The sequence below is a fragment of the Leptonotus elevatus genome, chromosome 12 (assembly GCF_054856555.1).
Source record: "Leptonotus elevatus isolate MCC_2025b chromosome 12, RoL_Lele_1.0, whole genome shotgun sequence".
NCBI classification, from domain to species: Eukaryota; Metazoa; Chordata; class Actinopteri; order Syngnathiformes; family Syngnathidae; genus Leptonotus; species Leptonotus elevatus.
This window is the reverse complement of record NC_141250.1, coordinates 15,334,802-15,362,043: the sequence shown is the minus strand read 5'-3', so window position 1 is coordinate 15,362,043 and position 27,242 is coordinate 15,334,802. Positions and strand designations below refer to the sequence as shown.

Genomic DNA, 27,242 nt, shown 5'->3' with positions numbered 1-27,242 from the left:
GTTCAAACATATATTAATACGTTCGAATGTGTTTAAGAGTAAAAAAATGCATGTTTAGAATAGGTCTAATCAAGCTCAAGTGTACTCGCGAGTACGTTCGAACATACTGGCAATTTTTTTGAACACGCTTGTAGGCTAAATGTAACAAAGATAGCATATTTTCCCATAATGCAACGGGGTGCTCAAGTCAATACCCGGTCGCATTATGGGAAAAAAAATGCCAAACCTAAATCATGCACTGCAGACATTAATAAATCATAAAAGTTACGGACGTATTGGTATATTGTGGGCCAAATGCTTAAGTAATACCCCGTAGCATTATGGGGAAATATGCTATGTTTGTAGCATTTAGCCTCCAAATACGTTTGAATGTATTCGCGAATACGTTTGAACATATTTACATACCTTCAAACTTACTCATCAGCCAAAAATGTTTACTCCACATTGGCAGTTCCACACTTCAATTCGTGATCAGTTGTACCTTTTATAAAGGGACCTTTTCAAATATAGCTCCTGAATTTAATACAATTTGATTGTTACTAATATGGGGGAAGTGGGGTTTGTATAGTAGGCCTATTTAGTAGGAGTAAAGGAGAACTTCAGTTTGAACTTCACCAACTGAAAGGATTTTGAAGGTCAACTTATTGCTACCATGAGTTATGTGCACTTTTTAAAATCACAAAACACACAAGTCAAGAATCACGTGTATGTAATTTAATCATATCATAGGTCCATTTAAAGACATGCTTAATAATAATAATAATAATAATGATAATAACAACAACAACAGAAATGATGGCAATAAGGTGAATCAGTATCTCTTCACAGGCTCATGTCTGTTTCCCTCTTTCAAAAACAAAAACCCAAAATCGTCACTTTAACATTCAAGAACACAATTTCAAAAATATCTACTGCACCAGAAAAGAATTGCTGAAAAAAAACGGATCTACATGACCATGGAGTAAACATGACGACAGCGAACGTTCATTACATTTAAAAAAGTATTTGCATCATGATATCTACAATGAGTGTTCCCTCAAACAGGTCCCGCAGGAAGTGCAGAGTGACAAAGTGACAGACTTTTTCCACAGAATTTCATTCGAGCAATTCAATATGTTCATAAATTGAAATAAGTTCATTTGACTGCAATTGTAAAACAAGCATGATGTCAAATGGCGAATGGGAAATGCAAAATTATGGAAATGCCTTCATGTCTTTTCAAAGCCCTTTTCCTGGACGGTTTAAACAGAGACAATAACGACACAAGAGACCTGAAGGAGAAAAGACGAAGGATGAGGCAGGACAATGAAGCAAATGTAATAAGTTCAACATGTCCTGCTGGCAAAAAATGAGTACGAAATATTCCTGTATTGGTGTGATGTAAAAAATAAATTAATTAAGTAGTGTTTTGTTAACTAGTGTGAGAATAATGAATGTATGTCAAAATATAACCTTTTCGTGGTTTTTTTTTTGGGTGTTGTGAAAAAAAGTCTAATTTGAAAAGTAATATCATGTGATCTACTACAAAACTGTCACGAGAACACATGTCACATAGACACACTGACACAATGAAAACACAAAACAGTTCAACAAGGACACGATCGTGCATGAAAGGGGTAACAGTGCACGTGCACCCCTCAAACCAGTGCAAGGCCTGCCAACTTGAACAAAAACCACAACATACGTTGTGGCACTTCAGTATTAAAGTCATTGCAATCCGTTGTTTTCAAACATCTACAAGATGTCCACAAAAATAGATACAAATTAAAATTTGGAGCCATTTAAATATATATATGTAAAATTGAGCTGTGGCTGCTTGTTTCACGGCCCAACAATTAAAGTAACAATAATAAAGCCAATACAAAGTTAAAATAAGACGGTCAAAATGATGCATTCTGAAGATTCACCACACAAATATACACGGCGATTCCATTTGTAAACGATAGAGGGCGCCATTGCAATTGCTTCCATCGCTGTCTCATCAAGAACCACATTTGCGCGTCTTCGTCACCGTCGTGATGGTACTCATGGTATTTATAAGAATTATGGTATTAACATATGTTTTGTTTTTTTAATTAAAATAAACAAAAAACATCATATAATTACATTTACATACATTGGGAGAGACACCCCCTGACTTTAGCCAATGTTTGGTACAATCCATCATTTGCCAAAGGGCTTGTGTGTGGGTGTGTGTGTGTGTGTGTGTTGTACACTGTAGCACATGATTTCATTACATGTTCACTGTTGTGTGTGGTCTGCCTTGAGAACACAACACGATCAGCGGGGCCAGTATATCCTGTAACAACTGCTGCTAGTGTGCTTGTGAAGAGAGCTTTGCTGTGGTCTTGAACAGGATCAGGGAATGGTGAGAGACGTTTCCACTTAAGAATGAATTGAAATAGGAAAGATGATGGAGTGGTCTCTGTCTATAAAGCAAAAATAAGTATTTCAATGTGACACCTTTTTTTAGAACTCAAAATAAATTAAATTGGTAGCTTTTTAGGAGACAATGATGGTGTAGTGGTAAATAAGATTTTTATGTTGAAAAAAAAAAAAGACAATGAAAAGTGAAAACCTTCAGCAGAGACATCAGCTTCCCTAAAAGTCACTCAATGTGACTCCTTGGGCCAAAATCCAAAGTTAAAAAAAGGGTGACAGTTGACATGTAGTTCCTGTTCCCGCCAACACATTTTTTGTAATTAAGTGTTTTTGTTCTTTCCAGGCTTCAGATACGAACCGGCGCTCCGGAAGGCGCCGTGAGGGGCACTTGAGAGCCACAGTCATAGTCAAGTTCAGCCATCCGGGAGCGGCTCATCATTCGACTGTGGGAGTACGCTCGTCTGTCTGTTTGCCTGTCCCTGAAACTGCGGATGTAACTCTGCGCACAGAAACAAATAGTGGAGTGAGGACACAACAGGCACACCAGATAAAAACGAGATGACAACACTCAGAAAAGCTTTCGACCAAGGTCAAACCGGTGTCATAATTGCCGCTGTCTTTCCTGGAAATTTCACAATAACGAGCTAGCAATATCACGCAAGAGTACTGGGGGAATTCCAGTCCACGTCAAAATTTAGCAGTAATAAATTAAAAAATAATGCATATGTTCGTGGAGACAGGGGTCAAGTTATATTTTACACTTTTAAAAATGTGCAGAATTTCACAATTAGATAGCTCTTAATATGAAAAGATAAATGCACTGAGCTGTCACCAACGTCTTACAAATGCAATTATGCCATCTAGTGGCAGAAAATAAGCTCAACACAAATCATTATTACACTTTTATTTTTACAGTACTGTACATATTTTTAACTTTACCTAAATTTTATGAATTATTGTAAATTACTGTATCAATGACTAAAATATTCAGCAATATTTCTATTAGTTTAACATTCTTTCCACTTTTAAGAGTATGAACAATTAGATTTTATTTTTTATTTTTTTACATTTTATTGAACATTAAGAACAGATACAAAATTTGTGATTTGTGATTTTATATTATTCTATTGTGCTGAGATAAAAGAAAAGTGACTTTTATGCCCTTTTCACTCTTTTACTCTAAATTTAGTGTTGTTCCCCACCTTTTATCCGCATTTCTGCATTTCCTTTCCAACAGATTGATAGTGTTAGGTTTATTTTTATGTTTTTACTTAAAAGTGGAGCCTAGAGTTGACTGTTAAAATGAAAACTCCAGCAGGAGTGCTCTGTAAAATCTCAATTTAAATTTGCAGCCTCTTCAGAATTAAGGTAGCGTTTCTATTTTGGTTGCCTGGCAACATCAAGGAGAAAACAACAAACAATTACCTCACTGTTCTAAAAGGGTAAACAGATTTTTTTTTAAAAAACCCACACATCTCTGCAACTACAGCTCTTACCGGCGAGAGCACGTCTCCTTCAAAGCGCTTTTTGGGGTTGGGCTTGCGATGGAAGCCTGGCTCAGTCTGAGGGGGAGGGACTTTGGGTGGTTGCGTGCTTCGGGCTGCGTGATGGGAGTGAGATGTCCCCGGGTGGTGGTACTGCTGGTGGTGAAGGCTGTTGGCCTTCTGCTTTTGGCCGCTCTTCTGGCTCTGTTGTTTTTTCTTCTTCTTGTTCTCATTCTCCTTTTTGAGCCTCTCTTCTCGCTGCCGGATGCGCATGAGCTGCACCCGCCTTTGTTGTCGACTCAAAACCACTACGGAAGATAATCAGGGAGAATGATGTTCATTTCCTGAGGAAGTGGTTGTGAAAACAATAATAACACATTTTAAAAGCATTTAATGCTACAAAGATTGTGAGAGTGCATTTGTAACTCTTTGTAATCTCTGCTGCACCCGCCATTGTTGTCCACTTAAAGTGGAAGTCAACCTTAAACATTTCTTGACAATAATATGTTATATGTGACATCACTAGAAGATGACATCACAGTTGCTCAGGTCTCATGTAGCAACCAATCACAGCTGAGCTTCAGAAAACAGGTGAGCTGTGATTGGCCGTTGCCAGAGCCCTGAGCAACTGTGATGTCATCTTCAGTCGACAGCAAGTGGCAAAATGGCCGCCCCTGAGATGGATGAAAACGGCTGGATTTTGCTTCATAACTCATAATCCACAAATGTAATATTAATCAGAATGTCATATTTAGACTAGTGAGGTCACATGATAACATTTTATTGTTAAGAAATGTTTAAGGTTGACTTCCACTTTAAAAGCACTATGGAATATAATCAGGAAGTAATTTCCTAAAGAAGTGGATGTGAATACATAAAGAACCCGTTTTAACGCATTTAATGCTAAATATTGTTGGTTTGCATTTGTAACTCATTTTTGCAACAAAAAATCTCTCGAAAGTGATCTTGAAAAAAAAAATCTTCATTGCTTACTACTTAATATGTGGGCATGCAACGCAATGATGATGTAATAATGTCTAATCAGCCCCTGAACATTATAAAACTCTTGCGTGTGTTCTTGTTGTCCATTGTTTTGCTTTTCTTTGTGTGAGCGCTTGGATAACGAGGCACCATCTGCCAAAGAATTGCTTAATGAAACCCCCATTTTCTTTTCCTCAGCTAACCCTCTGTGGAGCCTCTGGCCAAATGCCACTTATTGTGTCTGTCTGTGTGTCTTTATGAAGACCAGCGAGAGAATACAATGTCCTCAGAAGTATAGAAAAATAAGACAGTAAAAAAAACAAGACTGAAGAGGAAGACGAGCCAATTACGTTGGAACAGATCACTAGTGTGCCGCACGTAGTTTAATGGCAACCATGTGATTTTTCTCACTGGCCCACTTGAGTGCCCCGTTTACCCAGTATGCACCAGTTCAGACCCCTGCGACCCCCCCTCCCCTCCCTCACACCTGCTCCCATTGCACCATCCCCCCTTTCGTCCCCATTCTCTGAGCATGAAAGCGATCAAACCGAGCAATGTGCTTTTTAAAATAACATCTAATGATTAGGGGTGTTAGGTGATTACATTTTTTAAATCATAATAAATCACGTGACTTCAATAGTTAACTCACGATTAGTTGTAAATTTTATATGTGTTCTAAATATACAATAAAATGTACAATAAAAGTTTTCATAGTCTTGGTAACATAAAAGTGGGAAAAAATGTTAAACAAATAGAAATATGGCTGCATCTTTTAGTCATTGATACAGTAATTTCATAATAATTCATAAAATTTAGTTAAAATTCAAATAAAATTAAAAAGATGTACTGTACTGTGCTATCTAATCTTAACATGAAGTAACTTGTGAAATTCTGCACAGTTTTGACAACTTGACCTTAGTCTCCACGAACATATGCATTATCATTAAATTCATCACTGCTAAATGTTGATGTGGTCTGCTGCGTTGCAACTGGAATTCCCCCAGTACAGGTTTTCAAGTAAGGGGCGGTCATTAATCGCATGTTAAAAAGATTTGTGGCATTAAAGGCACTTTAAACTAACTCAAAATTAACGCACTAATTTTGACACCCCTAGTATATATATATATATATATATATATATATATATTAACTCCGCCTTCGTCGTCGTAGTAACGCAAAGTCACACTTGGCTGTTTTCCTTTTATTGCTTATCCATCCCTGCACATGGGCAAACAACACAAAATGTGCAAAGTGGAAGCCAGATAGCAGCATGCCCCCCCCCCCCCCTCCCAAAATTCCGATGCATGAGTTTGCTTATCAGTGCAGAAGGGGTTGATGAGCACTTGGCTTGTTCCTATTAAGAAGTCATGTTTTCCTCTGCATTCTGTTGTGTAGTTGAAAGCAAAAAAGATCTTTTTCCCTTACACTTTTCTTATTTTTCAAAATAGCCTGACAAAGCTTCATCATTCTTCTGACTGGAAGCTATTACAGCCAATTGTCAAATCCTTGTTTTTGAAGGCCAAGTTGTGACATTGACTTCTCCGTAGTTGCTGTGTGAGTGCTAAATAAATGAATGAGCGAGAGACCTTGTATACGTCTGTCATTGTGTGCGAACGCACTCCTGTGAGAGCTGCGTGTTGGCGTATTCAAACCACGCAATTACGGGTGCCATCTCGCCATCTGTGTTGTGGTTGCTTTCAGGGCAGAGAAAAAGCTATTTCCCTTAATAACACACAAACACACACCAGCGCACATGATGTTCCCTCATTACGGTTTTGATTACGAAAGCAATTAAACTGTTCAATGGACTTGTGACAAATGTAGAGTTCCTAATAACATTGCAGCAGCTTGGGGTGACCTCATATTGATTCTTAACAACATTTATAATTCCGCACACAAGACTTGGTTCGTAAGCTTTGAGGGCAAATGAATGAATGGGAAAACAAAACAAGAAAAGTCTAAATCTACAGCAGGAATCTGTGTTTCATATAGTAGTGTTTAATGATTGCGAAATCCTTAGCGAGTGTATTTGGTATGGTGGGGCAGCCATGATGGACAAAATATTAGGTACACCGCCAGATTCTTGTCTCAAGGTGTCCCCAATAGGGTGGACATATTGGACAAAACATTAGGTACACCCTGGATTCATGTCTGTAGGAGTCCCCGATGGGACGGCCATTTTGTACAAAATGTTAGGTACAACCCGGATTCTTGTGTGTAGGTGTCCTCAATCCTTGTTGCAAAGCTTTTTCAAAATTTCAAAATTAAGGACAAAATTTTATATATTTTTTGTTTTTCTCCTCTCATTTTCACATTATTTTAACCAATTTGAACCATTCCAAATTTAAACTGTTCATCTGATCCCTCCCCCATTTTTTTCAAAATGTCAAAATAAAATCCCAAATTACCAATCTAATTTCTACATTTTTTGATTGACCATTCCAACTTCAACATGTTATAATATATCATTTCATGTCCTTCAATATTATTCCACATCCTATGATATCATTCCACAATTTTTCATTCAGCCTCATAGCCTTCACATACAATTTCTCTAGAAATTGCATTCTCTAGTTAAAAAAATAAAAAATAAATTACTAATAATATATATATATATCAAATGTGTGTTTTGCCAGTAAAGACAGCAGACATGAAAATCAGGATATGCACACATTCTAGCAGTTCTGGTTTGTGATATGTGTGGCTGCACAGGGCGGCATTAGAAAAAATGATAATACTAAAATAGAAGAAAAAAAGGTACGTGAATTACTTTTCTATTTGGATTTGTATGTGGAATTTCCAATCGCAATAACATAGTGTTTTTTCATACTCACCCTCTGTGTGAGAAAAACCCTCTGCTGTGACTTTCCACTGAATCAGCACTCCAAGCAGTGCCAGGACAGGCCACACCCCCATGATGACCCACGTGAACCAGCAGACTGGCTTCTTGGGCGCCACCTGTATTGATGACAGCTGCAATATTAATGTTTTTATGGAGGTGATTAATTCATCTGACGGACAAAAAAACACCTGCACCAAATGCAATCATTTTGCCTTTTATAATGTTTGTAGAGTTTACATATACACTGAAATTATTCCATGTTAATTTAGAAAGATACATTTTTATTTTTATTTTTTTTGCCTTCTTTGCCACTACACGTGCCAATTTTATATTTGCCAGTCACAAATGACACTTTCATGCAGTATGAGTAGCACTGTATAGAAAATCTATTTCACAGTGCTACTTATTTAATTGTGAGGGTGCAAACAGAGCACACGAGTGGTCTAAAATGATTAATATGTAGAAGCCAAACAGTCCAAACACTTGCTGATTAATTAATCAATAAAGCAATTCTGCACACAGTTGAAGAACAGTTGCTGTACTAAGCCTAAAAAATCTGATGTGGTATTGAAATTTAATTTGTTAGTTTGAATTTATTGGCAAGCCCAATAAGGATGGATACGAGTTTAGCATCGGCAGGTGTAAATATAGCCTGGAGGAAGCTTTAAAGCACCCCACTACTCATTTGGGTGGGTCTAATGATTTCCTGGACAAACTGCAGTCTAACTGGCCTGTACATGACTTGATGATTCATGAAGGGACGCTTGTATGACCCCTTGGCCTTCTGCAGTATTTCCTAAGCACAGCAAAAGTGTCTTAGCGCATCCCAGTGAAAAAAAGATGAAACACCCGACTGCACATTGCCAATGAGTCATCAAGGAGTATGTTGTGCATGCACTGTGCAAGTGCTTGATAAATAGTTATTTTCCACATCGCTCTATCTGCTTCGCTATCAGCCCATTGCTCGACAGATTTGAAAATCGAGTTTGCAGAGCTGCATTGCTCCAACCCAAATACAATATGGGTGTTATCTTTAGTTCTCAGCCAAGCAATTTACTCCCAACCTCGAATGAATAAATCGTATTTCCAGTCGGCGTGTGCAATTAAAAGTTCAAGAAACCAGAAGAAGCACCTTGAGTCTGTCGTAGACGTATTGCACCATGGCAAACAGCTCTATGAAGTAATCCACTGTGATGGTGATGATGGCGGAACCGAAGGTGGCGGTGGAGAAGGTGACGAAGCAACGCTGCCACTGAAGAGTGAGGACAGCAAACAGGGTCCCAGAACCTAGAAGAATTCCCAGAGGAACCCACACTGTTCTGGGATGGTAAAATTCCTCCATCACCTTAAAAAGAAAGAAAGGTAAGTTCAGAGAATTGACTGTAGTGTAATAAAATATTTACTGTTTTCCGGATATTTTTCAAGCACGTTTACGCATACTACAAATATTTGATGGCAACTTTCACATTCACATTTGCGTCATAGGTAGCTAGAACTACTTCCTGCTTCCGGGTCTAGGAATCATGGGAAATGTAGTCTGACCGAACGAGCTGAGCGTTTACAATGTTACAGTGTCGACCGCAAGGTTAAAAGGTTGGATAATGGTGAGTGCATTGGTTGCTTGGTGCTGTTAAGCTGTCAATCATGATAGCATTTAGCATTAGCTAAAATAATAAAACTACTAGTTTGACTATCAATTACATTTGTTATAAATAGTTCCTGGTGATAATTTATTGTATATTTGAATTTCAGTGACATTATTGTGTCCCGGTATTTACTTTTGCCTATTTCAAGGGTTGAATCAACAAGTGTGCTTTGTGGATGAAAGCTCTACTTAAGGTGGAAGTCAACCATAAACATTTCTTGACAATAATATGTTATATGTGACCTCGCTAGTCTAAACATGACTTTCTGATTAATATTTTTTTTATCTATCTCAGGGGCGGCCATTTTGTCACTTGTTGTCAAATGAAAATGACATCAATGTTGCTTAGGGCTCAGGCAACGACCAATCAGAGCTCACCTGTTTTCTGAAGCTGTGCTGTGATTGGTTGTTACCTGAGACCTGAGCAACATTGATGTCCTCGACAGCAAGTGACAAAATGGCCGCCCCCTGATATTGATAAAAGTTGCTGTATTTTGCTGCTTAATTTATATTCCACTAACGCAATATTAACCAGAATACCATATTTAGACTAGGCTTTATAGAACATATTATTGTCAAACTTTTTTTTGTGTGTGTTGACTTCTTTTTAAAGAGTTGTACAAATATGGAGAAGCAATATTGTAACTTGGGTCCTCACCACCAATGAAGCCACTCCAACCAACAGGCCCAGCAGCAGGCCCACCATGAACAGTCCCACACTGCGGACCAACATTGTCACCAGGCCGCACAAAGTCCCAATCCCAAGGCCGATGCCCACTGACGCCTCAATGCTGAGTTGAGTGTCCATCACCCTCTCTTTGTAGCACAGCATGAAGATGACCACCGAGCCGAACATGAGGCCTGTGAGGAACAGCACGGCCTTGAAGCATCTGTAGCCTGCGAAGAGGTAGAAAGCAGACGTGAGGTTCAAATCAGCATGCAAGCAAACTCCCACTCATAAATTAATTTTTATGTAGGATAACATAACCATGCCACACTGAGCATGGAAATCAGGAAGGATATTGCTAAGGTTATCATGGACCTCAGCTCCCTCCCACATTTTTTGGATTCCAAATTCCTTCACTTATAGAGAAATATTATAAAATGCATGTTTAACCAAATTGCATTCCTCTGAAACACAGACTGGGTTGGTGGATGGAATGATGCAATATGCAGATTTATTTTCCAGCGTTAAAATATGGAAGGGTGGCGTTGCAAATTGTGGAATAAATATTAACGAACGTACTTATGGGCTAAATGCTAATGCAACGGAGTATTGACTTGCGCATGTGCATATCTCGTGACATTATGGAGAAAAATGCAGAACGGAAATCATGCACGCAGACAAAATAATTGGCTGGCAACCAGTTCAGAGTGTACCCCGCCTACTGCCCGATGCCAGCTGGGATAGGCTCCAGCACCCCCGCGACCCTTGTGTTTGATAAGCGGTTACAAAAATTGATGGATGGATGGATAATTAATTTTCGAATGTATTGTTATAATGTAAGCTAAATGCTAAAAAAAGAAGCATTTTTTAAACTTTGAAACACATTTTCAAACGTATTTACAAATACATAATCATATGTATTAGGCCAAATGCAAAAACAAAAAAAACTAATTAAAAATTTGTTTTAGCATTTATTCTGCAAGTACATTCAAACATATTTACAAACACGTTTTATCATACGTATTGCGTACGTATAAACCTACGTTCAAACCTAATATTTTTGAATGCACTTGCAAATGTTCGATCGTATTTGTCGGCTAAATGCTAAAATATGTAATTTCCCCCCATATATGGTGTATTGACTTACGCATGCACATAAATGCGAACTTATTGATATAATGTAGGCCAAATGCTAAAAAAAATATTTTTTTTTTTTGTGTAAATTGTTTTTAGCGTTTAGCCTACAAGTGCGTATTTGCAAATATGTTTAGACACAGTATGTTCAAACATATTTAGAATATATAAATTACATTAAATATAATTACTCCACATTGGCAGTTTCACGTTTCTATATTAAAAGAGCAGTTAGAAATTTCAGTCCCCAAAACAGTGTTACTCAAGTGGGTTTTAGGTGCAAGACAGATAATTCCCAATAATTTAACTTCCTGGTCTGGGAGTATCTTAATCATGTAAACAGTTAACACAGGAGCAACTAGCCCCCCCCCCCCAAATCAAACAAATGCTCCTTTTAGTTTTGAAAGCAGTATGATGTGGTGTTGGTGCAACAGCGATGATTCACAGCCTTTTTTTGGGGTATTTTTGTTCACAGTTTCAAGAGAATAAAGCCAGCAGACTGCATGACAAGTCCTTTGTTCTTTGTGGAGTTTGTTGAGTGCTTTGTTTGAACTTGTTGGATGGACAGCTAGCAAAAAACTGCTAGCGAGATCGTCAGATCTTGTCTTTCAAACACAGACGATTGCTCATTAGAATATGGTGGGAAATCTGATAACATTGTTAGCGGTTGTGTCCAAATATGCTAATCATTTTATCATAATAAAAGGGCATGCACATTCATTAGCCAACAGGAATGTTGTTGCCCTTCTAATTTCCGTTTGCTTTGTCTCCTTGCAGGGCATCTTTAGTATTTCTTTTCTTCAGGTCTTCTCGCGGCATCATTTTAATGTGCTGTATTGTAATAAAAGCTATTCAGCTTCGTATTTGTGCTTATTAAAACGTCCACGTCTCTTTACTTTCTCTGTGTGATTGGACTCAAGGGGAATCAACAATGGATTATCTGATGTCCAGATCAAAGACCAAGTTCTGTTGGCCATAGCGCATTCATTCCTTACTTGTTCTAAAAGTGTCGACATTCTGCAAAGCTTCTAAATCAACTTTAGATTAGTTTGATCCGAAACCAATTTTCAAATCCGTAATTGTCCTTTCATATTCTTACATCACATGTATAAACCCTGGCTTTTCTTGTCTTCTACCAGACAAACCCTTTCATTGTATTTGTCTTGTAGCCACTCCCTCTCATTGTCTCCTCACCTTCCCTTAATATCCCTCGAGCAACCAAAGGCCTCCATCCCATCTGTTCCTGTCAGCTTATGCCCTTTTATATCTCCTGCTTTGTCCTGGCCTTTTGTCTCACCACAATATCTCCGCTCTAACTTTGTTAAGCTGAATTCAAGAAATATGCTGTCTGATTCGTTTACATTAGCGCTGTGACTGTGCACAGGACATCATGATGTGTGGTATATTGTAGACTTTTGTGCATGGATGACAGTTTGAAGACACTCTTATCATGAGAAAGAAAATATGATCGGAATAAAATGCTTTTGTCTTTACGCAAGCAATACTCTTTAGGAGAGCTGTGAGATGTTATAAGTGCTGTCGACTTTTTAGCATTTTGAAAAGGATAGAGACATTTCTTACTGAATTGACCTTTTTTTCCGCACAAATGGGCTTCTCTGAGAAGTAAGTAATTATGATTTTTGGTAATAAAAAGTAGGGAAGTTTGATACCACTTTTTTTCCAGACCGATACTATTACGAGTACTCAAGTAGTCATGATATCTAAGTAAATAAATATAAATAAATAAATAAAAACTCAGTAACCCCCTCCCCCACACACACACAAATTTTAAAGAAAGACCAATAGTTAACTCGTGATTAATTGCATGTTATATCTGTTCTAAATGTACAATAAAATAATGATTTCAAGTTTTTCATACTTTTGTTAACATAAAGGTAGACTAATTTGGTTACCAAACACAAATGTGGTTGTGTCTTTCAGTTAATTGATTCAGTAATTTATAGTAAGTAAATAATAGTTACTTGAAGTTAAAAAAAAAAGAAAAAAAGATTATACTCAACAGTTAAGAGGAGCGTGAAACATTGAGTCAAAGATTTGCATCGAGGTAATTTTCTACCACCAGGTGGCATCAGCATTTCATGTTGGATGTTGGTGACAGGAACAGTGAATTTTTCTTTTCAAATTCTGAGCAATTCTATTGTATACATCAATTGCGTTTATGCTTTTTAATGCCATTTAAGGGCTTAATTTTAGCAAAATACATTTAATGATATTTAATGCTTTTTAACTCATTCACTGCCATTGACGGCTATTGACGTTCAAAATTCAATTTGAACTATTTCTATTAGTTTAACATTTTTTCAACTTTTGCTAACAAGAGTATGAAAACCTAGATTTTTTAATTGTACATTTAGAACAGATATAACATAATGATTAATTGTGAGTTAACTATTGAAGTCAATAATTAATTACATTTAAAAAAAAAATCACCTGAAGAAAAAGAGAAGAAGAAAAGATTATTAAAAATTAGGAGCGATTAATTTTTTAAATCGGAATTAATACTTCAGGGGTTAACTCACGATTAATCACAAATTGTATATCTGTTCTAAATGTACAATAAAAAAATTCTAGGTTTTCATACTCTTGTTAACAAAAGTGGGAATTTTTTTCAAACTAATAGTTAAAATGAAAATTTGACGTCTATAACCGTCAATGGCAGTGAATGAGTTAATGACCCTGTATGCAGTTGCAATAGTCATGTATTTATCACCCTAAGTTTGTCATATGGGCCTTTATTTTGTCATATAAAATTGTCAGTACGTTAAGGTTTCTTTGTCAACTTACTGCCTTACTGAGCAGTCGCTGCTCATTTGCATGCTTCAAACCATGTTGCATCACATACCAAAGAAGCAGTAGATGATTCCAAAGAGGCAGCTCATGGAGCAGACCACAGAGGGCACAATCTCATATCGCCTCTCGATCTCCTGATCGCATTTCAGCCCCAGCTCGGCCAGACCCAGCAGCCGGCCGGTGGAGGCCATGTCGACAGACGTGAGGGGAGCCAGCGTTGACGGGAGGAGTCGGCGGGTCAGGGATGAAGAGGTTGTTCGGGGGGACGGAGGGGGGCGGGGAGGGTAGAGATCAGTGGGCCTCACCCATTGAGATGTGGGAAACTACAAAAAGAGGTAAGAGAAAGAGGTAAGAGATTATTGATCGCATACTCAAAGTGCTCGGCTGGAGGGCACACGATGCAGTAAGAATGCTTTGATTTGAATAAAAATATATTGATATTCCCAGGTGAAATGATTGTGTGATGTGTGTGTGTGTGTGGGTGGGGGAGGGGGGTGTATTTTCTAGGGTGCCGCAGGAAATTATTCAAACCAGTCACTTTATTTGTCTGACAATTTATATTGTAATTTAATTATAAATATATGTCTACTGTATGTAATGACAAGCAGAACAATTGAATTCCCGTACTTTGGATGTCAGAAGCTAGAATAAACGTGTATCCACCTGTTCTCATTCATACAGCAGAATAATATATTTGTGTTCAACTAAACAGGCCAATACTAATGACTAATGACTCTTGCCTTGTTCCATCTCCTGCAAGTTCTTAGTAGGCATATTGCACACACAACTTTATATCTGGGTTAGTAATTTATGCCAAACTTAGAACATGCATCGACTTAAGTTCTAAGTTATAATATCACCATTTACCACTAGATGGCAGACTTGCACTTACACTGGGTACTTTTCTGCCCTATAACAACATTAGTTGGTCACATATTTGATGTGGATTTGAAATGATAAGCAGAACAGACATAGCACTTCAATAATAGTACAATTGTGAGTGAGTTCATTTAAGTGAAAAAACTGCGTAAAATGAAATTATTTTTTGCACTTTTAATGTTGGTTTGCTGTTCAGCAGTTGTGTTGGGCACCATTTTGTTGTTTACTTCAAAACATTTGCTGTTGGTTTAGGATAGTAGACCTTTCGTACATCAATTGAGAAATGTTTCATGAAAAATGAAATATATCAAGAGCACGTATCTTGTTTGTCCATATCTAAAAGCATTTTTGTCATACACCTGGTTAGGAAGTGTGTGGTCATATGTGGCCCGCCTGCTATATAACTTTTGTTGCTTCTAAAACTCAACGTTCCGTCACGCACAGCAACTTTTCCATCACCATCAATAAGGAATTAACAGCACTATCATAGGTTAAGATGAAGATATATTTATGTAACGGTGTTATCAGTGCCTCCAGTGGGCGGGGGTGTGCGTGACTCAAAGCGAGAGCCGATTAGCATTAATACAGAGTTGGCAGAGGCAGTAGCTTGGCCTGTTGGCTTGGCTGAAGACCCAAAGTGGATTCACTAGATCTGAAGCAGTAGGTGCTGGCTTGCTTCTAAAAGTGCCCTTGAGCAAGGCACAGTCACCCGACATTTCTGGAAATCAAAAGGGGGGGGGGGGTTCATCCCAAGAATAAACAGGTTACCTGTGAAAGTGGCTGGTGAGCACACAATGTGCCAATATGAGGAGCGATTACTTTGCAGTCAGCCTACTCGAATACATTTCATACCTCTTTCCAAGTTAGATTCTCTCTCTCTCTCTCTTTTTTGGCGTTCCAGCGACTGTTTCTTGTAATGGCCTTGATGAAAAGAGCTTCCCACTACTTTCCCGCGCAAGCTGACCCGCTTGTCAACAAATGTGGCGCAGCTCTCCCGAGCAATTATTGACACGACAGCCTGATGAATTCACATGTGCCGTTCTCATGAAGACGAAGACACCATTAGAAAAAAAGACCGCGCTTAAGGGCAGGGCCAGGGACCTGATTAAACAACATTTCATTGGATTATGTCACATCCTCCTTGTTGCCATAACAACCTGCAGCATATAACAACCTTGCTAATGCAAACGAGGGGAGTGTTGTTACTAAGGAAACGTGCTCCCAAAGAAGAACCAGCCTGTAATGTTTTTTTGTTTTTTTCACTTTGGGGCCCCTGGTAGCAAATAACCCTGACCTCCGATCCTTACCATCTAGTGTTTCTTGATCATATACCAAAATGTAAGAGAGCCCATTTAGCCATAACACACATTTTAATGAGATCTAACCTCTACAAAATGGTGCAGTAAGGTGGAAATGGATGTGCTGCGGGCTCAAATTGTTATGCCTTCAACCTCATTTCTTTGGCAAGCTGCCAAAGTTATCATGCGATGTGCTTAGCCTGAAGACATGTGGGCGGAGACATCACACCATCGAGCAAGAGCACAGAGCTTCATCGAGTCTTGCCGTTTGTATAGAATTCAGCAGCTGCATACAAATAATAATCAAATAAAGTAATAAGATTACAACATGTTAAATAAACAAATCTGAGAGTTAAATGTAAAATGAGTGACAGCGCCAAAACATGACTGGTTTCTCGAATTGCTTTTGGGGACATTCACATTACAACGTCCTAGTAAATCACACCACTATCCAAATGCCAGTTTTTTGGTGATAGAAAAATCTTTTAATATCATAAATCATTTAAAACCTTCTATCATTAATGGGATCTCCACTAAAGCGCCAGTGAAGCATGGTGGTGGCAACCTGCTTTGTTGCTGTTTTTCTTCAGCTGAAACCGGCACCATAGACAAGGTGAAAGGAACTAAGGTAGGCCAAATGTCCTCTTTTGCACAGACATGTCCACTTTTTTACATCCTGCCTGGGTGTCCTTTAAAAAATAAAATAAAAGATCATGAAAATGTCTGGTTTTATTTGGGTGACAAATGGAAAATGGAGGGCCGCGAGGGGTGTAAGAAAAAAAAGCAAAGTAGGTTTTGTATTGTATATAAAATAAGTAGTATTTTTTTAAAGAAAAAAAAATAGGTCAGATTTTTACATACTGCATTTCCTGAGCATTTAAATAAGTTCTACAGCTGTGTTGGTGTCCCACAATGTTATTATTATTATTTTATTATGTATTTAAATTCATTGGTAGTGCTCCCAAACCAGAGGGTGTCAGTTTGATCTCCTCTCACCCCATTGAAAAATAAATAAATAAATAGTAGGGGAAAAAACGGTTGGTGGAAAATGTTTTGAAGCTATTTATCATGGCCTTCTATTTTTTTTTTCATCGCGAAAACGTGCCATTTTAAAAGGGGTGTGTAGACTTTTCAAATGAGCTGAACAATGATACTGTAGTACGTAGATGGAAAGATATTTTGTTCTCAAATATTTGCTCCCAAAATACTGTTGCCACGAGCAAAACAAAGCTAAACCAACAATGTTTAAACAACATTTTCATTTCGAAGCCCTTACTAAGGCTTCTTGCAGAAAAATAAATGGAAATGTCCTCTTTATTGATAAACACATCATAATGTTAAGGTTTCCTGCTGCTTTCCTGCCCGTTGTACTTAAGAGCTCTTGTACAGAGCCACTGCAACGTAAACAACATTTCAAAGGCTTTTTTGAAATCTTGCTTTTCTTCCCAGCTGGAGGAAACGCAAAATTGGAGGGCAGTCTGCTGGACACAAATCAGAGCTGTTTCGTTGCTTGCATGCCTCTGTAAGGCCAATAATGTTATCGCTGTCAGTTTGATAACCTTTTAACTCAACTCTTGAGTTTTTTTTTTTCCTTTTTCATTTTTGTTCCTCTCTGATCCAGACAGTACTTTATATTGTAGGTTACTGGCAATACAGCATTTCTAATGTATTCTTCGAGTGCCATTTTCAATTCAGCCGTGCCTTGATACTATGTGAGCTGCTTCGCTTTCGCTTTATTAGTTATGTTTACTGGAGTTTGTCTGTTTTAATATACAATCATCTGGCATGGGTATGAGAAAATATACAGTTCCCTTTGCAGTTAATGTTCTCTTTCATTTCTAATGTGCAAAAAGACCACCATGACACATTTTTTTCAGTATAGAACCGATTGCTCTCACATGAGAAGCTATTACTAAAATATTCATCTCGTTTCCTCGGGAATTTAAATTGGACCGGCAAGAACATTTGTCCCTAATCCAATCCACCACATATCCAACAGAAAGGGCACAGTTGACGTTTCAGATGTAGAAATATAGACGAGGAAGTGACAGCGTGCTTAACACGGAATGACGTCACACTCACTCTGTTTGTTGGTGTAATCCAATTGTCTCTTTACTTTGTTTTGAGCTCCCGAGCAATGTCACAAGCCTGTTAATGCGCGTCTGTCTTCTATGTGCAACTGTCAATATGAGGGTCAGGCGAGCTGAAAGGGCATTGATGAGTGAACATTTGGACCCAGAATACAATCATTCCCCTAAACGTGATCTCGGGAGTCTAACGATTCCTGAGTGGAATAAAATGAAGGTTTTACTTGTCTTTATGTTCTGTAAATCCATGAGAAGCGATTCACAGCGCAGTCAAAAGACGTTGAGCAGGCGCAAGTGTTTTAATGACATACGCATTGATCATGCTGAAACCAACAGCTTCTCATCATTTCTAGAAGCACATCCAGCATATATGTCACAGTGTGGGGTGAACATGACAAACCGGTGTCAGCAAATGAAAATCCAAAAGCTGTCCTTCGTTATTTTATAGCAATTGACATACGTTTTCTACATGGGGGCGAGTACATCCATATGCATGTAACAGCGACACTGTGGTGATGTCATGATGACTACCAAGATGACTGAGTTCCATCTGTAGACAATATCTAGATGAATAAATGAATACATTTTGAAAAAAAAATAATCATTACATTCTGTATTATTATAATTCCATATTGTAAACTTGTGTTTACTTGTTCCCATTTGTTTTCTGCTCAACAACAAGAATACAGTACTACCTATTGGTTGTTATTTTTAGATAGGCTAATCAACACTTTTTTGTTTAAAAAAATCAACTTCTTTTAGCAACAAATGATATTTCCTTCTCGAGAAACATTAGTAAAGTGAGATTTTTAGCTATGTAACAAAAGGACGTCAGAACCACAGCATATAGCGACTTTGCTGGCTAAAACAGTATATTTGAGTAAACATAGTTTGTTAAAAATGGATCAGTGGCAACTGCAATTGTGGCAGGATGTCGGTATCAAAGTGTGTGGAGTCATTTTCACTGATTAAACTGCCTTGGATAAGAAGTCCGACAGATCATGCCTGCTTGTATGGAGCACTCGCTTTACGACTAGCTGTTAGCCGCTAACACTAGTCAGAACCGGCATCACATTCTACAATGTCAGCGTTTTGTTTGTTTGTTTGTTTTAACATCCTTAATTAGTGACTGAACATGATTTCAAGATGACTTTTTGTTGATTTTGGTGGCAACAGTTTGATTTTAAACATAAACTGGGCTCGAACTACATCTTCGCTACTTCCAGTCAGGACGACGAGTCAAGTCAGCCACCACGCCACAACACGCTCCCACAAACAATTTCAAAATAAAAGCATACCAAGACACTGATGTCCATGAATTACAGTAAGTATTTGGGAAGATTTTATTTCGACGTTTGCCATGTCACCATGTTGGTGGCGTGTTAGTTACCATCATGCGTAACAATGCTATGGCTAGCTTGACTGTCTGTTCCACCCCTAATATATACATATATCCAAGAACATAAGTATTTACGGCTTTATGTTAATTTGCATCAGTGCATGGAACTCTCTACTTACACCAACTACAGGAAAGAACAACTTTAGAGGTATAATATTGTTATTCACCCTACAGCCTTACAGAATTACGTGTGTTGACTGCATACTCTTGTGTTTGCGTTGGCAAAATAAACCCAAACCTCTGAGCACTCACATTGGAACGGGCTCAACTTTGGTCATGTGTCTGTTCAGGTCATTAAGTTTAAATGCAGCAGGGTGATTTGTATGGAAGCTACAACACCATTAACTTTCTCCTCACACTCTCTCTGCTCTCCCTTTTGTGCTGCAAATCTATTGAGATTGCGAGTGACCTATGGCACCATCCACCCAACTCAAAGAACATACACATGAAACACTGTATAGGCAGCTTGTTATTCATGCAAATAAAAAAAAATAATAATAATACAAATGTACAAAAACTAATAGAACATGTTCAACAGTGACCGGGTGCAGCCTGGGAGCACCTTAAGTGATTTGATGTGCGTGTACAGTATGTGTGTTTAGTGTCGGTGGTCTCAACAGTGATCCCTCTGTAAGCCTGGTCATTGCTCGAAGGCTGAAGGTGAGCTAGCGGGGGGCTAAAGAGGCTTTCATCAGATTACAGTACGTTCTCTATCTTTCAACGTCATCCACCAGCGTTGACAGCTGCTTTCAAGCACTTTGCTCCTTCTCATACAACACCGGACCGGAGTGTGTAAATTGTCTCTGGTTCAAAGCAGATCGATGTTCATCTCTCCTAATGTCCCGTAATGCACTCATTTTGCACACTCAAAATGCATGGAAGGTACAATTTGCAGTGTTATGACTACTAAGAAGTAGTTGTTTTTTGCCACTTTCTCCCTCTAAACGACATTTTATAGAACCGACCTTCTCCGGGTTTAAACTTGTAACTCCTTTGAAATAAATTAAAAAGATCTTTGACCAGTGAGCTTTTTACTTTTTAATATTCTGAACAGGAATGAGCTAAATTTCAAACGGAAGTAAAAAGTAAATTTCAGCTTAATCAATGGGCTCCTCTCAAATTTAAAAATTAATACAGCATTACATTCAACTTTTTTTCCCCTGCTCAGTGATTCAAGTAAATAACTATAAATAATAATAATAACAAATAGCTATATTTTAATTATCTGCAGTATCTTTTAAAATTAATGGAATTCAAATTAAGGAGTTGCAGGTAGGGGTTAAACTCTAACCTCAACCCTAGGGTTAGGGTTTAGGGTTAGGTTTTAAGGTTTAGGGTTAGGGTTTAGGGTTTAGGGTTAGGGTTTAGGGTTAGGGTTTAGGGTTTGGTTAGATGTTAGGGTTAGGGTTTAGGGTTAGTGTTTAGGGTTAGTTAGGGTTTAGGGTTAGGGATAGGGTTAGCGTTAGGGTTTAGGGTTAGGGTTAGGGTTAGGGGTTTGGGTTAGGAATAGGGTTTATAATTAGGGGTTAGTTTAGGGTTTAGGGTTAGGTTAGGGTTAGGTTAGGTTGGGGTTAGGGTTTAGGGTTAGTTAGGGTTAGGGTTTAGGGTTAGGGTTTAGGGTTAGGGTAGGGTTAGGGTTAGATAGGGTTAGGGTTAGGTTAGGGTTAGTTAGGGTTAGGCTAGGGTTAGGTTAGGTTTTTGAAAAGGGGTTAACTCCCGGGTATCTTCCGCCTCATCATATTGACTGGACGGTTGTCAAGATATCAAGGGCAAGGCACTGGCCGCCGCTCGTCATTCTGCAACTCTTCAGCTATGTCTCTCACTCCGATCTGAAAAAAAGAACTTACAAAACCATTATCTGTTTTCTGTTGCGCCAGATAAGACTTAAACGAGATTCCAAGCCGGTTATGGTTAGGGTTAGGGTTAGGGTTAGAGCAGGGTTTGTACCAAATACGGTTAGGGTTAGGTGAGTTTGTACCAAATACGACATTGGTTGAGGTTAAGATTTTGGACCGGGGTTAGGGTTATGGTTAATTAGGGTTAGGGTTAGGGTTGTGGTTAGGGTTAGGGTTAGTTAGGGTTAGGGTTGTTGTTAGGGTTAGGGTTAGGGTTGTGTTTAGGGTTAGGGGTGGTTAGGGTTAGGGTTTAGGGTTTATGGATGAGGGATTGAGCCCTTCCTCGACCAGGATAGGGGAATTGATCCCCCCCTCCTGGAGCAAAAGGGAATCGCGCGGTCCTTCCGTGCTAGTGATTACATAGGATACAAGGTGACTCCTATCTATTAAATAAAAGATTATAAACATTATTATACATCAATTACCATAAAAAGGAATCTGAGAGATATAAAAAAAAGTAGGATGGATGGTGGGTGGACTGTTGTCCGCTATGGGCGGAGACGCCAGCCCACACATCAGTGGAAGGAACGGGACGACAGGAGGTACCAGGGACGGAAGGACCGTGCGATTCCCTTTCGCTCCAGGAGGGGGGATCAATTCCCCTATCCTGGTTGAGGAAGGGCTCAATCCCTCATTCCTAACCCTAAACCCTAACCCTAACCCTAACCCTTACCCTAAACCTAACCCTAACCCTAACCCTAACCCTACCCTAACCCTAATGTGCATTGTCCTTAAAAAACAATCAATCAATCAATTTAAAAAAAAAAAAGTGCTTTCGTGTACTGGTGAGTCCCAAGGACTACATGAGTAGCCCCTAAAAATAACTCAGCAGTGACACTGTGACTTGTAAAATAGAATTTAAACACAAGATTGTTTACATTTATTTGTTGTTTATTTGTTTATTCAAACTTAACCTGCTCCACATTTTTTTATGTACCAAATCTTTGAAATTTTGTTTAAAAATAAAACAGATTGTGTTCAATGGGAGGGGCAGGGGGGACTTTGTTTGTATTTAGCCAAATCTGAAATAAATAAATAAGGCTGTAATTTTACAATGTGACCTCAGGGAACTTCTTTTTTTTTTTTTTTTCCTGTACTAGAATAAAGTGTAACTGCACATCCTTTCCAGTATGTGGCAGTGGCGCTCTCATCCAGAGAGAGGAAGGAGTATTGGCTCATCGGCATAGGCGTACTTACAACAATTAAATACAAAAAAAATGAAACTATTTATAGTCGTGGCGGAGAGCTGGCGGAGCGCTAAATATTTTAGACCAACAGATATCGTTTGCATCCATGACATAGATGTTGCCAGTTTCCGCAGACGCCCTTCCTAATACGTCGACTGGCCTCGCTGCACAGCATGACGATGGCTCACAAATGTCCACACAGGGCGCACTGCCTGAGGGCGCGCGCACACTGTGACTCACATCTGATGCTGTCCTCATTACACTAACTGTGGATACGCCGCCTTATATCTCATACGGTCTGACAGACTGTACCGTTTGTACGGATTACTTGTGTGTACATGTGTGTGAGTGCGTGTGGTAATATGCCAATAGCAAAGACGTCTCCGGTGTCTATTAATGGCATTAGGTTTGACTTTCTCTCCTGCAGTTATCCTTTCTCCTACTCGCCTAGTTCTCTTAATTATCATTGTACCCGTCACTTTGTCTTGCTCTGGTTTGAACCGTGCTCTTCTCGTTAATTCATGATTTTTTTTCAGTTCTGCCTCGTCACTCATCCATCTTTCTTTGCAATTTGGAATGAAATGAGTCCATGCTGCAGACAAAATTTGACAGACATCCTTGTAGACATTTTGTGCTCACTGCTCAGTCCTGTGAATAACAATCTTTTTGGCTTCTGTTCTCCAAACTTACATAACACTTCTCTCTACTGTGCGGCGAGTACACGCAGGCAGCCTATTAATTGCATCTGTGAATAATACTGTATCTAATAAAGCCATTTTTAACCATTTTCAACCAACCAAGGGTTGCGAGGCTGAAAGCGCTTTCCGCTGGACATCTGAGTCATATTTTCTTGCGTCAGTGCAATTTCTGAGAACAGCTAAATCCTCTCTAGATGTTTTTTTTTTCTTTTCCCAGCAGCTGAAATGAAAAATGTCAGCAAGAGATAGAATTTTTGACTTCTGGCCAAACTGTTCATCAACTCTGAGCTCGTCACTTCAACGAAGGTCTGAGGAAGACTGCTTGGTTGTTGATTACACTTATATAAGAGCATTGCACCATATGGGGAAACACTCAAAAAGCTTTCAATAGATTTTTAAATAATGGATCTTTAAAAACAATGTAATGTGCCTTCTAATACCTCCCATTATCCCATTTGCACTGCAAATGTTTGCATACTGTAAGTGCTATGCAGAACTGCCCACAACTATCTTCACACCATCATTTTCACATTACTTAAATATAAAACCTTGTTTGAACAGTACTTTAATTTTACTATTGCACTCTTTGTGTTCTCTATGAGAAAAATATATATATATACCTCCCCCCAACACATGCATCACCACCTTCAACAAGTGTCTGACAAAGAATATCAGTTTTGCCTCACTGCCTTCACATCAAATCAACATTAGCTTTCAAAGTGTATCCAACTGCCAAATAAGTTTGTGGATTTGCGAGTGATGTGAAATAGTGAATCCGAAATCAAACTGTTCTGTTCCCATTTGCTTAGAACAGTGTTTCCCTTTAATGCCTAAAACAACATAAAAATGTAACTGTAATAATGGATTGCCTTTGCTTTTAATTAAGTATAAGCCTGTCTTAACTTGATGAATGAGCTGTCAAAACACACAAATGTCTCTGTGGAAAGTTCGACTTTACATTATTCAGGCGGCTGAGAGAGATAAAGGGACTACCGGGGCACAGATCATTAAATTCAATGTCAAATCTTACAGCATACCTAACATAGACAAAGAATGCCTAAATCCACTACAAAATGTATAACTCATAGAATTTTTTGGGGGAAAGATATATTTAGTATTTGCTAACCACTTGTCCAACGTCCAGTCCACCACATAATATGACATTTCTAAATAAGCAGTGGTTGTTTAATTATCGGACCGCTGGAGAGGTATATTCTTGGCATGGCGTGAAGTTCCGTGAACGGCTATTTGACCGTGATTACGGTAGGTTAGCCGTGAATAGGTCATTTTAGCGTGATCCGCATGTTGTTGGAATCGATTATTTTGCCGTGAGTTATGCACTGTGTGCAGTTCCTATATCAGTTTACACCCTTCTGTCTATTTTCACAAGTTACATTTTGTTTTGCCACTGAAAATAGGTTGTTATCAGCATTACCAGCCTAACCGTAACTCTCAGAGCAGGGTTATGAGGCAGTAGGACACACTTTGCGTCTTCAAATGCAGCAATCGTGTCTTCTACGTGTACTTCTTTAAATGTGGAAAATTCATCAATGCAAAGCGACTCCAACTCCATCACAGCAACAATAACAAGCAAACGTGGCTAAACATGGTGCCGTTCTCGCGCAATTCACGGCAAAATAACTGTTCAATATTTTCAATAAACACGCTAAACAAACGTCTCGTTCTGGCTACAAAGAAATTGTAATCAATCGTAGAACTGAATAAAATGAAATAAAATGAAAAGGTACAGAGCGGTACTGGAACCCGTGACACTGCACCTTCGAGGTGAGTGTTCTACCCACTACGTCACGAGCTAGTACACATTCACAAATGCAGATTTTGTACTTTTAGTTTTCACATGGCTCACGGCAAAAATGCTAGGTGGCCAGTTGTCGGTCACGGCAAAATAACCAGTGTGTTGTAAATATTTTAAATATATATATATATATATATTTTTTTTTTATATATATTTTTATTATGTTGCATAACCCAAAATATTAGTGGGGATAGATAGATAGATAGATAGATAGATAGATAGATAGATAGATAGATAGATAGATAGATAGATAGATAGATAGATAGATAGAGAATAACTGTAGATCAATAGACAGACAGGCAGATTATTGGTGAGTGCAATACCTTCCAGTGTTTACACTCTGTCCAACCCAATTACAGTTTGTGCATGAGGTATCAAATTCAGAGTTTAGTAGCTTTAATTACTGTCAGATACAATGAGGAATCATGGACACGAGTGGAGGTCGTCATATATAAAACAGAATACACATTCCCAAATGAAAACAATGGAAGGCAAACAAAAGCATATTGATGACGAGTAGTCTCATTTCCAAACACACATTTAAAAAAATATATATACAATAAAGATGGACGCTAACAAGCATCCAAGCCTGTTTTGGGGAGGGAAAAATAATTGAAATAATTAGGAAATGCAGACCTAGTGGAAATGTTGGTGTTGCGTGCGACATGCTGCGTGTCAGAACAAAGAAAACTCACCTAATAAAAAACATAGTCGACTGTTTCCTGCGTTGTCCGTGAAAAGAGAACCACAAGGAGACTCATCGTCTTCTCCTCTTGGTCTGCTTGAAAAAGACCACATTTCAAGCTCACTGCATGGTGCCAACCAGAAGAAGCAGAAGAACTCCAGCAACGCGCCACACGGCTCTCAACTCCTCTCATCCGCACGTGTAATTTTGTGTGTGTCCACGCGAAAACGCTGTGTCCGCCTCATGCAATATTGAAAACCCATAATAGTCCAGGAAATGGAATTAAAAAACCGCAAGACTGCCGTTTTTTCTGTGTTTACATCACGCTCCCTCCCCTTAAAGCACTCTCTATGTGCTTCCTTTGTTGTCAGCTTCTCATCGTGCAGGACGGGCCAAACCATTCCGCGGCACTGGAGGGGGGGGGGGGGGGACGCAAGACGGGGGGGAGATCCATTTCATTACGGGGGGGGCAACGAATGGGCTTGGTGACTCGTGGCCAAATGTTGTTATTGTGCAGGATAAAGGCTTGGGGGGGAGAGTTGGTGGTGAGGGGCGCAAGTGAGTGAATAGGGGGGAGGAGGCAAGAAGAGCAGAGTGGGCTCACGCATGGCATGGAAGATATGCATGGAAGGATAAAAAGAGCAAGCGTTCTGGTTCAGCACCGTGGAGAGTTCCCAACAAAGAAGAAAAGCTAATAAATATTTCCGGAAACTCAATCAATGTCAGGAAAGCCAATTACAGTGCTGTTTAGGAAATTGTTTCCCAATATTTACCACTAAAATGCACTGTATCCTGCATGTTTAAATCTATTTTCTTCTGCGGAGTGACAAATCAATTCACATTCTTACGACCAAAAGAAAATAGGCTAAATAATATGCTAATGAAATACGTATGTATAATTTTTTGTTTAGCCCCTGATTAATGTGTGTGTGAGCATGCTCTAAAGCCAAGGATTAGAGAAGAATTAAACGTTTACAGTACAAGTAGTGTGCTTGTGGCGCCATCTACAGGAGAACAATTTATACCTGAATAAAAAGTCATATTTATGTTCTCTCTCTCTCTCTTTTGTGCTTATTTTTTTAATTATTATTATTATTATTATTATTATTATTTTAGATATGATACCTCTGCTTTGGTTTTGATAACATGTAGGCCTATTACGCTTTTGCATTTTATTGTTGGACGTAATGGTGATAATTGGAGAGCTAATTGTTGTTATTTTTATTTTATTTTGTAATTTTAATTTAGTATTAGAAATTTGAGATCTGCTGCCATAGCATACGTGGATGGTCTCTCTGCGTGGATTGTAGGCAACACTACTCCACGTGTACGCGCAGCAGGCTCTGTGCCTT

General features: G+C 38.7%; 1 protein-coding gene across 2 annotated transcripts; it reads right to left on the bottom strand.

The window, feature by feature from the left end:
- Nucleotides 1-699: 699 nt before the first annotated feature.
- Nucleotides 700-26,282, bottom strand: tmem198aa (transmembrane protein 198aa). Of its 2 annotated transcripts, none has more exons than XM_086091714.1 (7): nt 25,901-26,282; nt 13,999-14,269; nt 9,993-10,231; nt 8,822-9,034; nt 7,682-7,820; nt 3,879-4,174; nt 700-2,881 (listed from the first exon to the last, which is right to left on the bottom strand). In XM_086091714.1, exons 2-7 carry the CDS (start codon nt 14,135-14,137, stop codon nt 2,729-2,731), a joined length of 1,179 nt encoding a protein of 392 aa, XP_085947840.1. In that variant the 5' UTR covers nt 14,138-14,269; nt 25,901-26,282; the 3' UTR covers nt 700-2,728. The 2 variants fall into 2 exon arrangements, with proteins under 2 accessions (XP_085947840.1, XP_085947841.1); XM_086091715.1 differs by having other exon boundaries at nt 7,682-7,805.
- Nucleotides 26,283-27,242: the final 960 nt, after the last annotated feature.

Excerpts from the sequence above, each read along its gene's own strand:
- tmem198aa (XM_086091714.1), bottom strand. The coding sequence starts at position 14,137 with ATGGCCTCCACCGGCCGGCTGCTGGGTCTGGCCGAGCTGGGGCTGAAA. Across the intron at positions 4,175-7,681 it reads GGGTTTTTCTCACACAGAGG|TGGTTTTGAGTCGACAACAA; the intron begins GTGAGTATGAAA and ends TATCTTCCGTAG. Across the intron at positions 2,882-3,878 it reads AAGGAGACGTGCTCTCGCCG|AGTTACATCCGCAGTTTCAG; the intron begins GTAAGAGCTGTA and ends TTCTGTGCGCAG.